Source organism: Myotis brandtii, unplaced genomic scaffold, assembly GCF_000412655.1.
Source record: "Myotis brandtii unplaced genomic scaffold, ASM41265v1 scaffold18, whole genome shotgun sequence".
Taxonomy (NCBI): Eukaryota; Metazoa; Chordata; class Mammalia; order Chiroptera; family Vespertilionidae; genus Myotis; species Myotis brandtii.
Genome location: NW_005356674.1, coordinates 5524045 through 5535070, shown reverse-complemented (window position 1 = coordinate 5535070; position 11026 = coordinate 5524045). Strand labels below are relative to the sequence as shown.

Genomic DNA, 11026 nt, shown 5'->3' with positions numbered 1-11026 from the left:
CCCCCCCCCCCCCCCACACACACACAAATAAGGATAGAAAAATAAATTATGAAAGGATCACAAGAAGCAATCCCTGAAAAAGGAAATATGGGGCTAAAAGAAGGGAGATTTTTACTTTTAATTTAAATATTCTTTCTTATTACCCACAGAATCTTCTAAATGTATTACAGGTATGAGAAGTATAAAGACTTTTTATTGTTCTTAGACACGAATGTAAACAAATCAACCTATTCTCAAAGTACTCCATCAACTGAGACCATATTATTACCTGCTTATAACTGTCTCTCCACTCCTCAAGGTTATCTCTGTTCAATTTAATGCAGTAAAGATCTTTTTTGGAATCATATGAACCTGGGTTTAAATTATGCCTAAGCCATTTATTTGTGTTTTAAGACTTGAAAACCTGTACCCCCATCTGCAGAATGGGAGCATTAATACCTATGTCTTAGGGCTGTTACAAAAATGAAAAAGATCTGGCATATAGTGAGTACTCTTCAAACCTTAGTTCTCTTTTCTCTCCCCTCAACTCCCTCAAAAAGACATGTGTACAAAGGAAAACAGCCCCATACATATCTGGTCTTGCTGTTCCTTTGATTTGAAATGCTCACCATCTCTTCCCTATCACTCTAGATTTTATCCTTCTTTAAATACACAGTGTATGATATATCTCTCTCAGGAAGCTTTCCCCACTTAAGCAAGGGTATACTGATATCTACCATCTGAATGGAACAGCTTTCGCGATGAGTACCAAACAATTTACTATTAGATTACATACTCTTTTATACCATTTTCAAGTTTCATGTAAGTAAAATTCATGTATAGGTTTCTTAAAATGACCATAACTCCGTTGGGAAAAGAACTTATTTCTATTTTCTTGATATTTAACACAGTATTTAACATATAATTAACATAGTTATGCTTAATAAATATGTTAACCTAATTTAAAAAGGAAAAACTGTATAAAGTGTTGGTAAATTAAGTGAAAAGGCTGAAACAGTTTTAAATTTGCATTCATGTACATTCTGTCCCTTTCAAAAGTTTGATAAACAAAATCTGATCAAGAATATAAAGTTATTTTATGTTTAAAACAAGTCAAACTGAAGGCTAATATTAAATATTAGAGCTGCCCTGGCTGGGTTTCTCAGTTGGTTAGAGCCTCATCCCATACACCAAAAGGTGGCAATTCGATTCCTGGTCAGAGCATATACCCAGAATGTAGGTTCAACCCCGGTCAGGGTGTGTGTGGGAGGCAACTGATGATGTTTCTCTCTTATATAGTTCTCTCTCTCTCTTTTCTACCTCCCCCATTCCCTTTCTCTAAAATCAATTTTTAAAGAAAGTATTTTAAATGTTAAAGCCAAGTTTCAGAAAAGTATAAAGTAATGGATTTTTATTTTGACTAATAATGTATATTATTTCAGAACTTGAGGAAAAGAGCTCTGTATGTGGATTCCTTACCTGTCTTCTGCAGTACCCAGCACTTACACCATAGCCTTCCAGCTGCAATGAGCTTATATTCAAAGAATGTAACTGAGCCAAGGTTTCTATCATGGCTACATATATGGCTGAGCGCTCTGCTGGGCTAACTCCAGGAATTGTGATGTCACGAAAAATTCGACCCTATGAAAGCAATTACAATAGATAATTTAAAACAAAATAAGTCTTTTCATACTAACTCTTTGCAGTTTCTCCATCCCCTACTGCCAAAAACAAAAGGATAATAGTTTTGCAACCAAAACCAATTATCTGTAGAATATGCTAGAAAAATGTTCATTTGTGAAACATATCTAATATAAGAGTATATAATGCCAAAGGGGAAATGCAAAGATATGCCAAGGTGAACTTAAAGGATAAAAACAACTTTCAAGTTATATTTTACAAAAAGAAAAAGCTTTTAAACAATTTAAATGTATCATCCTTAATGGACTGATTTATAATTTGGAGTTTTCCCCCCCTACTTTCTGGACAATTTTGGTATTACCATTACATATAGCTCTTTACTGACACCTAGAGGAAAATACTGTGCTCAAATTAAAAGTCTGCAAAGCAAACTAATGACCTAAAATGATTAATAAACTATCATTTATTAACATCTAATTTCTTAATTGAAAATAAAAACACAACAAAGTAAGATTGTGTTAATTTACCTGCACATGTTCCATCACGTAAAATTCTGTCCCAATGACAGAAGCATCGCTGCAGTACAATAGAGGCTTGGGAACAGGGAATCCAATTGAAAACAAAGCTTTCTGGACTTTAAATTCTCTATCAATCTAAATAGGATTATAGATTATTACAAATCAGAAACACAGAAATTTAATAACTACTTGTGAGCTAACATTAAGGCTAGAATTAAATTTTTAAATGACCTAGAGCAGTGGTTGGCAAACTGATTAGTCAACAGAGCCAAATATCAACAGTACAACGATTGAAATTTCTTTTGAGAGCCAACTTTTTTAAACTTAAACTGTATAGGTAGGTACATTGTTATTAACTTAATTAGGGTACTCCTAAGGCTTAGGAAGAGCCACACTCAAGGGGCCAAAGAGCCGCATGTGGCTTGCGAGCCGCAGTTTGCCGCCCATGGACCTAGAGGATAATAGTTTCCTTATTATGTTCCTTAAGTGCAGTTTTGTGCAGCACTCAATTAGGCCAGCACTAAAACATGATAAATTATGCTAAATAGGATAGGCATATTCATGGAGACTAATCCTGGTTCTGGATATATGAAGGCAACAGATCCTGATCACAATATTTCACAGGTATCATCATAAACATCTCTTTGTTCTCAGCAGTTTCCTGATCACTGGCTCACTCTGTCTCTCTCATGTCTCCCCAGCGGGCGCAGGCAAGTCTCTATTCTAATGCTCTTGGCACAGTCAGCTCCAGGATGCTGGGGGGCCAGTGGGTACCGGGAGAAGGAAAAATCAACTGCTCCTTCTGGAGATCAATGGAGGTGCTTGTGTCTAAGGCAGGGCATGGGGATCCTTCCTGGTAATTGAGGCTGCTGTACAACTCAAGATAACTATTGGGAAAGGAGGCAACAAGAAGCAAGCTGGCACTGAAGCAAGAGCCCAAAGAAGATAGTGAGAAGAGTGGGCCTCCTCAATCAGAACAGTTTAATAACTACTTGTGAACTAATGTGTATGGGCTTATCACTCAGGGCCTGAGGACACAGTTTACAGAGAACTGTGATGCTGACTCATCTGCAAGCAAAGTCCCCCTGCCCAGTGGTGCTCCTGATCCCTCCTCAGGGGAAGAAACCATGCAGCTCACTTTGACAGCATGGAAAAAGCAGCTGCTGCTGCAATAACTAGAGCAGGGAAGTGAGTAAACCTATGACCAAGGTGAGAGAAGCCAGCAGTGCCAATGGCTGTGGAAAGAAGTGTTTATAACCACCCTGGTTCTGGGAAATGGGGTGGGGTGGGATGGTGGTGGGTTAGGGAGTCACAAAGTGGATTACAGTATGGGAGCACTGCTATTTTTCAATGCAGATCTGGGAAAAATAAAGGACTTGAAACAATGTACTCCAGATCCTTGAGCTGAGAACATTATGCTGTGTTCAGTGTCTTCTGGTAGGATGTTATAAAAAAGAGAATCAAGTAGAGCTGTTTTGGGGGCATAAATCTCTGGATAGGTAGGGATTCTCCTTCAGCCATGTTAAGTTTCATACCCAACTTGCCCTGGCTGGGTGGTTCAGTTGGTTAGAGCAACATCCTGTACACCAAAAGGTTGCAGGTTCTATTCTGATTAGGGCACATACCCAGGTTGTGGGTTTGATCCCTGGTAAGGGTGTGTGTGGGAAGCAACCAATCAATGTTTCTCTCTCATATCAATGCCTCCCTCCCTCCTTCCCTCCCTTCCTCCCTCCCTCTTTCCTCCTCTCCCTCCCTCCCACCTCCTCCCCTCCCTTTATATCCCTTCCTTTCTAAAAATCAAAAACATATCTTCGCCCTAACCGGTTTGGCTCAGTGGATAGAGCGTCAGCTTGCGGACTCAAGGGTCCCGGGTTCGATGTGTCTGGGAATATGATATGGGACCAAGAAAGTCAGCATCAGCATTTTCCATTACTATGCTATTAAGCCCACCCCTCAAAGGCCTGGGAAGTCAGCTGGGCCTGGGAAGCACCTGTTATACATTATTATAATCATAAATATTAATGTTCTCCAGGACTTTGATTTCTTTCTTCTCCTGTTTTCTTCTCTAAAAATTCATGTTTTCTGAAAATAGAATGCCTCAATTTAAAAAAATATTTTATAATTCTCACTAAATCTAGTATTTAGAGAATACTATAAAATGATATTCAAATATTTCTTTTTATCACCAAAAGATCAGGGGATTGTTATAGCAAATATTTTACAATAAATCAGTGAATAGATATTATTATAAGATATAATGTGCTTTTAAAAACATAATTTAAATATAGAATCAAGGTACAAAGTATCTATAAATGAGTGGCACTGAAAATATTCACTGGATGACTATATTTCTAGCCAACTGTACAAAAAGGAATGAAATGCACATAAAGACTGGATGTTGTCTGATATTAATAGCCTATAGACTTAATTTCAGCCTCAAATCCTTTTTCAAAACAAAAATGGGAAATACAATTCAAGCGAAATTTTTATCTAAGAAATAAAAGGAATTTTTATTATTTAATAATCATGAGATGACTTTTAAAAGCAATTTAAATTGTTTTTGTGTGTACAAAATGCATTTATTTATCAACAAAGAATGTATCATTGCACTTGTATTATAAGGTATCATTACCACACCTTATGTGCTTTAGGAAGAAGTGAACCAGGTGGTTTTTTTCTGAGTACATATTCTTGAGAGCCCTTCTGGAGATAAAAGGTTGGATTGGACTGTCCTGATCTGGACAAGAGAAAAGAAATGGTCAATTACAAAGATTTATTTTCCTTCTTCCGCAAATCCTACTGAAATGTTGTAAGAAACACAAAATGAAAATACATCCATTTCAATGTTGGAAAGCCGAGTGGTGCTGCCAGAAGCTCAGAACATGAGTTTGGGATGATAAAATGCAGATGGCAACACAGTGGCAGCTAGAGAAACTATCACTCACATAGACAGAAAAGAAATGGTCAATTACAAAGATTTATTTTCCTTCTTCCGCAAATCCTACTGAAATGTTGTAAGAAACACAAAATGAAAATACATCCATTTCAATGTTGGAAAGCCGAGTGGTGCTGCCAGAAGCTCAGAACATGAGTTTGAGATGATAAAATGCAGATGGCAACACAGTGGCAACTAGAGAAACTATCACTCACATAGAAGAGAGGACTTTACTCACTGTCTGTAAATCATGCGTTTCATCAGAAGTACCCCTAGACATTGATCACATCTAAGTAAAGAAAGGCTGGGAGAAGAACAACTGGAGGTGATCAGTCAGAAATTTAATTAAAGGATGCTGGAATAGCTGGGTTAGTGTCCCCTCATCTGCCATTGGAAAGATAAACCCATATGCATCTCCAAGGTCAGTACCCAAGTACAGCCCTCTACAATGGGGTTTCTGATAAGCAAGGTACTAGAGTGGATATCTGGACTAGGGAAGTGCAACAGTGCTCCAGTAACTCAGACACCAGGGCACTGGCTTTCCACACTAGGTGAATAGAAATTCTCACATACGCTAAGGAAATACACTCCAGCTACCATATCAAAACCATCCAATCTATACCTTCATTTACTATATGAGCAGTTGAGAATAACCCAACTTCTAAAGAATCCACCAGCATGAGAGAGGCCTTAAAATAAACAAGCGGAAGAAATCAATCCCTGAGGTAACAGCTAACAAAGGAAAGTGAAATAAAATTATTCCTTCCAAGTTTCTACCTAGGCCTCCAGCCTCCATCTGCAAAGAACAAGAGGTCAGATTGGGCATAGCAGCATCTTTCTCCTACAAGCCAAACCCATCCTTCCCAACAATCATATCAAAGAGCACTGATCCTGGCACCATCTAATCTTGTGTGGGTGCCCTTTAGCGTAAGAAAGTGGGGATCATTACCAATGGTCAGAAAATGGGACCACCTCAAGCTATGCTGTTTATCTTGACATGAGACAATTTATACATGACGATCCAAAGAGTCAAGTTGCAATGAACTTTATCAAAACATTTTTTAATGCCAAGCATCTGATGGAATGTATTTTTGATGATGCAGTCATTTATGAAGCATTGGCCTTTCATGATAGTAAATGACCCAGGTGGAATATAATTGAAAACTAAGTTTCCCATGAAAGTTACCATGTGAATTACAATATGACCCAGCAATTCCACTCCAAGGTAAAAACATTTGGGCAAAAGTAGGTTTACAGTTATTCATATAGAAGACTATATAATACAAGAATAAATAATAATACAAGAATAAACTTGCCCTAGCTGGTTTGGCTCAGTGGATAGAGCATCGGCCTGCACACAGAAGGGTCCTTGGTTCAATTCCAGTCAAGGGCATATACCTCTGTTGCAGGCTCCTCCTGGCCGGGCCTTGGTCAGGGCTGGTGTAGGAGGCAACCAATCAATGTGTTTCTCTCACATTGATGTTTCTGTCTTTCCCTCTCTCTTCCGCTCTCTCTAAAAAATCAATGGAAGAATATCATCAGGTGAGGATTAAAAAAATAAATAAATAAACTCTGTGTTTTGTGTACTTGCCACTGTAAACCTACATTTTCCCACACAAAAAGTTGTACAATAATATTCATAGCAGCACTATGCACAACAGCCAAAAAGTGGAAACAACTGAAATGTCCATCAACAAATGAACGGATAAACAAAATGTGATATAGCCACACAATGGAATATTACTCAGCCATAAAAGGAATGAAGTTCTGATACATTCTACATGAATGGACTTTGAAAACATTATGTTAAGTGAAAAAAAAAAAACACCACTTGCAAAAGGCCATATATTATGTAATTCAAATTTTATGAAATATCCAGAATATGTAAATCCATAGTGACAGAAAGTGGATTAGTGGGTGCTAGTGGATGGGGATTGGAAGGTAAGCGTTTTTGGAAAGATGGAAATGTTCTGGAATATATGTATAGTGCTGATGATCACACAACTTTGTGAATATGCTAATATAAGCCACTAAATTATATATTTAAGTATATTTTGAATTTTATGTAACAAATTTTATATCAAAACACCACATACAAAAAACACAACTGAGCCCTGACCGGTTTGGCTCAGTGGATAGAGTGTCGGCCTGCGGACTGAAGGGTCCCAGGTTCGATTCCTGTCAAGGGCATGTACCTTGGTTGTGGGCACATCCCCAGTAGGGGGCGTGCAGGAGGCAGCTGATAGATGTTACTCTCTTATCGATGTTTCTGACTCTCTATCCCTTTCCCTTCCTCTCTGTAAAAAATCAATAAAATATATTTTAAAAAACGAAAACAAAACAAACAAACAAACAAACAAACAAAAAACACAACTGAAACCCACCAAACTAGAAGCTCTTCCTCTGACTAGGTTCTAACAAAGACAAAGGGGGAGAGAGAGAGAGAGAGAGGGGGCGGGGAGGGCAGGGAAGCCCACCTTGGGAAAATCATCATTAATACTGTGAACACAGTACCAGCTAAATTTAACCACTCCGTGCATCAGGCCTCCATATAGTCTGAAACCCATTGATGATATCAATATAAGAATCATCAATGAGCCAATGGTCATAACTTTTATTTAGGATTTGGACAAGACATTTGGTGCTGAAAGAAATGTGTTAATCTATAACCAAAGAGGTGGCACTTTTTATTTGTCCAACCTTAAGTCACAAAATGATATCTTTGCATTTAAGTGTATAGTTAAGAACACTCACGTGTTTGAATAAGACTGACTACATAGTCAATCTCAAAAGGCCCTAACAGGCTACCCCCAGCACTGGCTCATTTAGAAGCATGTGGAGACTAGAAATACAGTACACCAGCAGGGCAGTAGCAGATGAGTTTCTGATTTATTCTATGACCCTTCTGTCCCTTTGGTGATAGCTCAGGTTCCAAGAAATAAGACCACGAGGGATGAGTATGGGTGCCACCTGGTTTAGAAGCCTCATGCTCCACAGGAGCCATTATCTCTAGTAGCAGTCCTCTGGGAACCCTTTCCAGGGTCCTAGCAAGGAGCATGACCAGTAGTGAGACTTCATTGTACTTAGGGAAACCCAAAGCATCCCACCAGATACTTGTAGTTCATTCATAGGCCTTCCAGTTCAGATGCATTGGATCAATTAGATATGATTTTTTACCAAAAGTAATGTTGCCTGGAAATGCCATCTTTAGCAAGTTTCCAGAATAACAGAGCTAGAAAGCTAACTTAATTTGTCTGCAGAGATGAAGAAAAGGTTTTTAACCCCTTCCTCCCATCATGGTAGACAAGTCTTAGACCTATGACATCATCCTAATGAGCAGCATCTCCATAATTCAGAAACTTAGAAAATCCTACAAGATTGTTTTCAATAGCAAGAAATTGAAAAAGCATTAATCGTGATAAGGGTGTTACTTATGTTTGTAGCTATGTAGGCAGCCATCTTGTCCCTTGATCAGATATTTGAAAATATTCAGGATTTGCTGCTCTTTGATATGACACCTTTTCCTTTGGTATTGAACCATTGGTGAAGTAATGACTATTCTGATCAAGTGTAATACAACAGTTCACGCCAAGATGAATTAGACCTTCACCATCTGTTCTGACAATTATGTGTTCATTCAGGCTTATGAAATTGAATGAGCGCTGTGAAGGGTAACAACCAGTGTGGCAAATTTGAACTCACAGACATCCCTCCTGCAGCCTATAGGTTGCACAGATTGAAGTAACTTTTGATATTGATGCCAATAGTATCTCAAATGTGTTTGCTGTAGATAGAGATCAAGAAAAGAGAAGATTAAAAGACTGATGCCATAGTGTTTGAGCATGGAAAACATTGAGTAAATGGTCCAAGAGACTTAAGTGTACAAAGCAGGAGATGAGAAGCACAGAGGCAAAATATCCCCTAAGGCCCTGGCCAGTGTTGTTCAGTGGTTAGAAGATTGGCTCACACACCTCAGGTTTAATTTGTGACCAAGGGCAGGTACCTGGGTTTTGGGTTCACTTCCCACCCCACCCCCAATCCCTGGTCTCTTTTATATCAATGTTTCCGCTCCTCTACCCCTCTTTCTTTCTACCTCTTTCTCTCTCCCCCCTCACTTCTACTCTCTCTCTAAAAACAATGGGAAAAATATGTGCAGTGTAAGTTATATCTGAGAGTTGTCATATCTCCAAAGGAAGAATGATGAGCATTTCATACTCCTGAACCCAACAGTCATTGGTTAAGGGCCATCCTGGGCATTGCAACATTCAGGGCAAAGGCGCTTCTTGTAGGCCAAGAGCAGTACAAAAAAAAAAAAAAAAAAAAAAAAAAAAAAGCCACCAAACCAGTGTACATGGAAATAATAAAAAGGATCCAAAAGAATCTGGGCAAAGTATCAATAATATCTACTAAAATAAATATTCTTGCTTCCAATTCATGACCATGAACTTCAAAGTGAACCCTGTGTGGCAACCATAATATATTTCTTTAGCCTACTTATTCTCCCATGCTCTTGGATAACTATTTCACAAATTCTCCTCTTCAAACCTCCAACACCTTTTCCTCCATCTTCACTCTCAGCTGACTCTAGCTTCCTATTTCACTGAGAGAACAGAAGCAATTAGATGAGAACTTCAAAACGCTTACACTACCATATCTACTGCACACAAGCATCTGTGCCCATATACTGTGTCTTCCCTGCAGAGTCTGTAGAATGTTCACTTTCCTATCTAAGGAGACTCCCACATCTTGTGAATTAGATCCCAGCCCACTCTTGCCTACTCGACTTCATTCCACTCTCTCCTGCACAATTTTCCCCTCTCTTGATCACTGGCATCCTGGTTTGGTGGCTTTTTTTTTTTTTGTACTGCCCTCTCTCTTCTGGATCACTGGCATCCAGCATATACAAACATGCTATTTTTTTTTTAAGACTTCTCTTGATTCCACGTCTCCCTCTACTTAAAACATTTTTATTCCCTTTTGTGGAAAAACTTGAGTTTACACTCCCTGATCCAGTTCCTCTCCTATTTTCTCTTAAACCCATTTCAATCAAGCTTTCATTCAGATCTTTCCACCAAAACTACTTTTTTTCAAGGCCACTAATACTGTTATGGTATCAAACCATGACTTCTCCCTACTTCTACAGCCGCTCCTTCTTTTACTCCGTTGCAGCCTCCTCCTTGATTCTACATCTTCCTAACACTGAGGTGCCTAAGACTGTTTCTAGACCTCTTTATGCAGACTCATTGTCTAGGTAAGCTATATGATTTCATGGCTTTAAATACCATCTCTATGTCAATGACTCCTAAATGCACATGTCTAGTCCAGACCTCTGTCCCGATCCTCAAACTTATATCTGTTAACCGCACAGATCCACTTGGATGTCTAAAAGGCATCTGAAACTCAACATTCCAAAATGGAGATCTGACATTTCCCCTCCAGTCTGCTTCTCTATAATCACCTCTATTTTATTTTATAGTAACTCCATCCTTCCAGTTACCAAGACAAAATGGAATACTAGTTGTCTCTTTTTCTTTCATTTCCCACATTTGATCAGTCAGTAGATCCTTTCAAATAAACCCAGACTATGACCACTTTGCACCTATTCTACACTACCATCCTGGTCTATGCCACTAATATTTCTCAACTGGACCATTGCAGTATACTCCAAACTGGTCTCCTTGACTTTGTTCCTGTCAATCAAACACAACAGGCAAAGAGACTTTAAAAAGACAACTCAGTCCCTCCCCTGCCCCCTAAACCCTAATTTCTCCCCATTTCAATTCAAAGTAAAAGCCAAAGTCCTTATAATGGCCAACAGGCCACTGTTTTCCTTGTTTCCACCACTCTGGTCACATTGGCTTGTATTCCTTCTACACACTGGGCACACTCCCCCTTAAGAACCTTTGCGCTTGCTGTTCCCTCCCCCCCCCCCCCCCCCCCCCCCCACGCCCCC

At 39.0% G+C, this 11026-nt stretch overlaps 1 protein-coding gene across 2 annotated transcripts in view; it reads right to left on the bottom strand.

Moving 5' to 3' along the window:
- The window catches only part of ACAD11 (acyl-CoA dehydrogenase family, member 11), a 71294-nt gene that overhangs the window by 55230 nt on the left and 5038 nt on the right, over positions 1 to 11026 (bottom strand). For both annotated transcript variants that reach the window (XM_005863578.2, XM_014537523.1), the window contains exons 2-4: positions 4776 to 4875; positions 2148 to 2273; positions 1459 to 1620 (exon numbers count right to left, since the gene is read on the bottom strand). In XM_005863578.2, the coding sequence (XP_005863640.1) occupies positions 1459 to 1620; positions 2148 to 2273; positions 4776 to 4875 (388 nt within the window). The remainder of the gene's footprint in view (positions 1 to 1458; positions 1621 to 2147; positions 2274 to 4775; positions 4876 to 11026) is intronic.